Source organism: Formica exsecta, unplaced genomic scaffold, assembly GCF_003651465.1.
Source record: "Formica exsecta isolate Colony F162 unplaced genomic scaffold, ASM365146v1 scaffold261, whole genome shotgun sequence".
In the NCBI taxonomy this organism is placed as follows: Eukaryota; Metazoa; Arthropoda; class Insecta; order Hymenoptera; family Formicidae; genus Formica; species Formica exsecta.
In genome coordinates, this window is record NW_021849876.1 from 52161 (window position 1) to 57746 (window position 5586).

At 34.2% G+C, this 5586-nt stretch overlaps 1 protein-coding gene across 1 annotated transcript; it reads right to left on the reverse strand.

Annotated features, from left to right (window-relative positions):
* Positions 1-881: 881 nt before the first annotated feature.
* LOC115236897 lies at positions 882-5564 on the reverse strand. The gene has a single exon (XM_029809626.1). The coding sequence runs from the start codon at positions 5154-5156 to the stop codon at positions 1455-1457; it is 3702 nt and encodes a 1233-aa protein (XP_029665486.1). The 5' UTR covers positions 5157-5564; the 3' UTR covers positions 882-1454.
* Positions 5565-5586: the final 22 nt, after the last annotated feature.

The window sequence follows — 5586 nt, forward strand, 5'->3', positions numbered from 1 at the left end:
GCTAGTGACCCTGGGTTGATGTACTTCCAAGTAGGCTTGGTTAATGGTTTCATAATGGTTGGTGGTAAAGTATCTACCGGATTAGGTATAAATTTGTACCATGAATCTCCTATGAGGTACATGGCAGATGCAAATGGATTGCATGCAATTTGTGTTCCGTGTTGTAATAATATATGAGTCTGAGGCGTTAAGAAATGTGTTCGATTTTCTCGGATTACTAGTAATTGATCGTAACATTCTTTTGTTCTTGCGAGTTTTACATCTATTGGTACGCATTTGACTATGTGAATTACTTCCCCTGCTAAAAGAGACATATATCCAGGTTCTTTCATTAAATGATATGCGAAAATATCAGGTGCTTGAGTAGCTATTGCTAATGCGTTGTGTAACATTCGTTTTTCTAAATTACATTGATGTAGTAATAAATTTCTATAAAGTTCGTTTATTTGAGTGCGGACATGTTTCTCTACGTATACGAATTTAGAATATAGGTAAAAATATCGAGATTGGAGATTCCAGATTGCTTTTTAAAGACAGTGGTACCGCGTACGGTCTCAAAAATTAGTAATTTAGGATGCTCTGTTGTTATTAATGGATATCCACATGTATTGTATTTTCCTTTGCTAGTCAGTGCAAATATTGTGTCTTGTGTGGTTAAAGAGTAAACTGTTTGCGGATGATCTTTATCTTTATCGACTATTTTGTATGCGTACCCCTCGAATAATATTCCGAAATTGTAAAGTTTGCAAGTATCGGTAGGTACTGGATCCCAGTACGTATCTCCCCCTTCTACATCTGTGCAGTGTGTGGAGCCAAATTTACATGCTACACCCGACCTGAATTGCACTCGATTAGTGTTTATTTTTACGTCTACTATATAATCTTGTAGTGTAATTCTTACGCTTGCAAGTACTATTACATCTGTCCATGTTCCATAAGGATCGGAATATGCTCCTCCGATACAGCCTCCGTCGTTGTCCACACTGCCAGCGAGTGTTATTGGACGTGTAGTGGTTTGATTTGATTTTAAACCAGTTATGTAAGTATTGGCCATTTGATAGGTACCATAATCGTGCATTCTTCTGCATATATCGCGAGGTATTTCTTCTATGTATGAATATTTTCCGTTATATACATCCATGGTATGAGAGAACATTCCACATTTTTTTATTAATCGGTCAATTTCAACTTTACACTGTATTACTTTCACAGTTTCAAATTCGTTAATTTGGAGCAACTGCATATATACTTGTTCACGTTTAACATCTTGCGGTGGAATGTCACACTCTTCGATGGTTAATAAAGATAGTGTCGTTAGATTTGCTGAAGAAGATCCGCAGTCATACCCTATTATTCCAAGAGTTTGATAAATTTTTATTAGCACTACCAGTATCGCAATTAATCGCTTAATGTTGAGGTCCATCTGAAAGTTTACATAATTATTTCTTTGATAATTATTCCTTATCGGTAGGTTTGATATATGAAATTCGTAAGCGGTTAGGATGTACAACTCGGCTATTTTTCTTTATTCTAATTTTGACGTTATTTTTATTAAAAATTTCTAGAACTTCGTGAGGCCCAGTATATTGATCTCCGAATTTACCCGGTTTTGGACCTTTTAATAAAAATACTTGATCTCCCGGTTTAAAAGTTTGTGGGTTAATTTTTCTATCGTAATAATTTTTTGATTTAATTTTAGCTTGAATAACGTTATCGCGTGCATTTCCCTGAATTGCGTGAAGTTGAGTTACAAGATTTATTAAATACTCATCGTAATTTGCTAATTTATCCCCAGGAGGTAGAAGTTCGTTCGATGGAACACGTGCTATCTTTCCAAAAACCAGCTCATATGGAGTATGCTTTGTTGCTTCATGTACGCTCGTATTATAATTAAACATGGCAAGGCTAATCCATCTATCCCATTGTTTTTGTTCATTCGCGTATTGTTTTAAATATTCGCCTAATGCGTGATGTGATCTTTCTAATGATCCGTTTGATTGAGGATGGAAGGCTGTTGTGCGAAATTTACGAATTTTAAATAATTTTGCAATTTTCTTTATCAGATCGCTAAGGAAATTTCTGCCTTGATCCGTTAATATTGCTTTTGGTGCTCCAAGTACGCAAATAAATCGATCTACAAAAGCTTCTGCGATGGTTTCGGAAGTTTGATTCGGTAATGGTATCCCCATGCAAAATTTAGTTAATTGATCTTGTAATGTTAGAATATATTCGTTTCCCCTTTCAGTTTTAGGTAAAGGGCCTACGATATCCATGGCTACTTTATCAAAAGAAGATCCTGGTGTGTCTGTGATTATCATTGGTTGTTTCGTTTTTACTCGTACAAGTTTTTTCAATTGACATTGTAAACATTGCTGTATATACCGTTGAACATCTGCTTTCAAGTTTTCCCAGTAATAATTATGTTTTATTCTGTTATAAGTTTTTGTGACTCCCCGGTGTCCTCCCGTCGGTAAGCAATGCATTTCACTGATTATAACGGAACGTAAATCTTTCGGTGGATATTTAATTAGTCCGTGGCAAATAATAACTTTAGTAGGAGCGTCGGTGAATATTGATTGTATATGTGATTTGACGTCATTCCATGGAACATTATTAATAAACTCGGTTTTTGCAATACTAAATGTTTCTAATTTTAAATCTTCGGTTATTTTCCGTAAGTCTGTTAAGATTTTAACAATTTGTTTAAGAGTAACCGTAGGGCCTTCTCGTTGTTCTTCGCTGACAGGTAAAGCCACATGATAATGATTTTTATGTTTTATGGCCTTAACCTTTCCTAGAACAAGGGATCCTAGATTTGGAAGCTCTTTTCTTTCGAAAAGTTTTTGTGAGCCTGAATCTAAAGATCTTCCTTGGGTGTCAACAAAATATACTATATTATCTTTTCGTAAAAATAATAATTCTCGAGAGTCTATGACATTACCATGAGTTGTTCTATTTTCAATAAATGCAGATTTCGTTTTTCTTGATTTTAAATTTTTGTTAATAATATTTTGTTCGTTTTCTTCTTCGTCTTCTTTTTCACTGTCAGAAATTTTATCAGGCGGATCATTTCTTTCTTCGATTTCTTCGATCTCTCCCTCGTCACTATGCAATTCGTTGATTATTTTATTTTGCTCAATACTTTGCCTTGCAGTTCGGCTTCTCGTTTGAATTTTATTTTGTTTAGGAGGATCGTGTATTAAAGCTTTTTCGGTAATTGATAAATAATCTGGTTCGTTTAATTCTGTTTGTGTAAATGGAAGAGTATCGTTATTGTTATTTAATAAATCGCTTTCAGCTATTATTTCTTCGTTTTCTTCCATATCGGAAAGATATAAATTGAAATCGTCATCTCCTTCTTCTTCTTCTTCGCTATCGGATTTTTCTAATAGTTCGGCAATTAATCGTGCATCTTTAGGGTTATCTGGGTTTAAAAGTTTCTTGTTTTTTATAATTTTACAATCTATTTCTTCGATATTTACAGGATTTCTGGATAATGCGTCTGCGTTTACGTTTGTTTTTCCCGCTTTGTATACAACCTCATAATCATATTCTGCTAATTTTAATCTCCAACGAAGTATTCGCATATTTGCGTCTTGTGCGTTTTTAAACCACATCAATGGTTTATGATCTGTAACTAAAGTGAATTTTCTTCCGTATAAGTATGGTCGAAAATGTTTAACGCAATATACAATAGCTAGTGCTTCTTTTTCGTATGTATCGTATTTTAATTCATTATCTGTTAAGGTTCGTGAGGCGTATGCTATCGGTAGGTCTTTGTTTATCTCTCCTTGTGATAATATTCCTCCGACGGCTATTCCAGATGCATCGGTCGTTAAAATGAATGGTTTAGAAAAATCTGGGTATTGCAGTATTGGTTCTTCGCATAGTTTTTGTTTTAAAATTTCAAAAGATTCTTCTTGCACAGATGTCCACTCGAAGCGGGTGTCGTTTTTTAATAAATTTGTTAATGGTTTGGCAAATTTTGAAAAATTCGGTATAAAGCGTCTATAATATCCTGCAAGTCCTAAAAATTGTTTAATATTCTTAGGTGTTTTAGGTCGTGGAAATCGTTGTACCGCTTCTAATTTTTTCGGATCTGGTTTTACTCCGTCTTTACTGATTACGTGTCCCAGATAAGTTACTTCCGTTTTTAAAAATTCGCATTTGTCTGGCTGTAATTTTAAATTAGCTTCTCGAAGACGTTCCATTAAAGCGTTGTATTTTCTTTCGTGTTCTTCTAAAGACGTTGCATAGATAACAATATCGTCCATATAAACAAATAATTCCTTGCCTTGTAACCCAGTTAACACTAAGTCCATTAGGCGCTGGAAAGTAGCCGGAGCATTTTTTAGACCGAACGGCATTCGATCAAATTCGTAATGTCCAAAAGGAGTAGTGAAAGCTGTTTTATGACCATCTTCGCGGTTCATTTTTATTTGATGAAATCCAGATGCTAAATCGCATACTGAAAAATATCGAGCTCCTCCTAATTGGTCTAATATATCGACGATATTTGGTAAAGGATATGCGTCTCCGATAGTTTTATCATTTAAAGCGCGAAAATCTAATACCATTCTCCATCGTTTATTTCCTTTGGAATCTTCTTTCTTAGGTACAATCCATATAGGCGTGTTATATGGTGATTGTGAGTGTTTTACAATTCCTCCTTCTAACAGTTCTTCTACCTGCTTGTTTATTTCCTCTTTATGAATTTGCGGAAATCGATACTGACGAGTGTTTATTGGTTGGTCATCTGTAGTAGGTATTCGATGTTGTAATACGTGAGTTGCGGTTAATTTTTCTCCAGGAATATGAAATCGATCTTGACTGTCCGTTATTAATTTTATAATGCTTTTTCTCTCTGCTTCATTTAAATGTTCTAATCGCAATGATTCTATGATTTCGGCGGGTCGATTCTTTCCCTTTTCTTCGGAGATTGTTAGACAATTATGCAAATTATAATTATCAACTTCTTGTTTTCTTTTATATCTTGTTTTGCGTTTCCGCATAAATTTTTCTAAAATTTCTTGAGATTTATTCAACAAGGATATAAGAATTTTTGAAGACGGTTTATTTTTATTTTTAGTATTTCGTAGATTCGAATTTTTAATTTTTAAATTATATTTTTGAGCCTCTTCAAGGAGGTCTTTCATTGCAACATGAGAGGTTTTTAGTTCATTATCATTTTTTTCTTTAAATAATCCAACCTTAGGAAATTTGATATCTAGGGAGAATAAAGGACTTCTCCTTTTTTTGAAATAAGGTTTTGCCGAAATACGTAGTGAGGTTTTATAATTTTCCTCCTCGCAATCGACGGAGCTAGGATTTTCTGACAAGGTTTGGAAATTTCCCTCCGAAATCCTAGAATTATTCCCTTCTTGAGAGGATTGGTAATTTCTCTCGTCGAGGGTTTTTAAATTAATTAAATTTTTAGGAGAGGTTTGGTAATTTCCCCCTCCAGGAATGGTTGGATTTATTAGATTTTCAGGAGAGGTTTGGCAATTTCCCTCTCCAAAGATTTTTGAATCATTCAATTCTTTATTTTTCCTCTCGGTTTTATTTTTGATCTTGTCTTTATTTTTA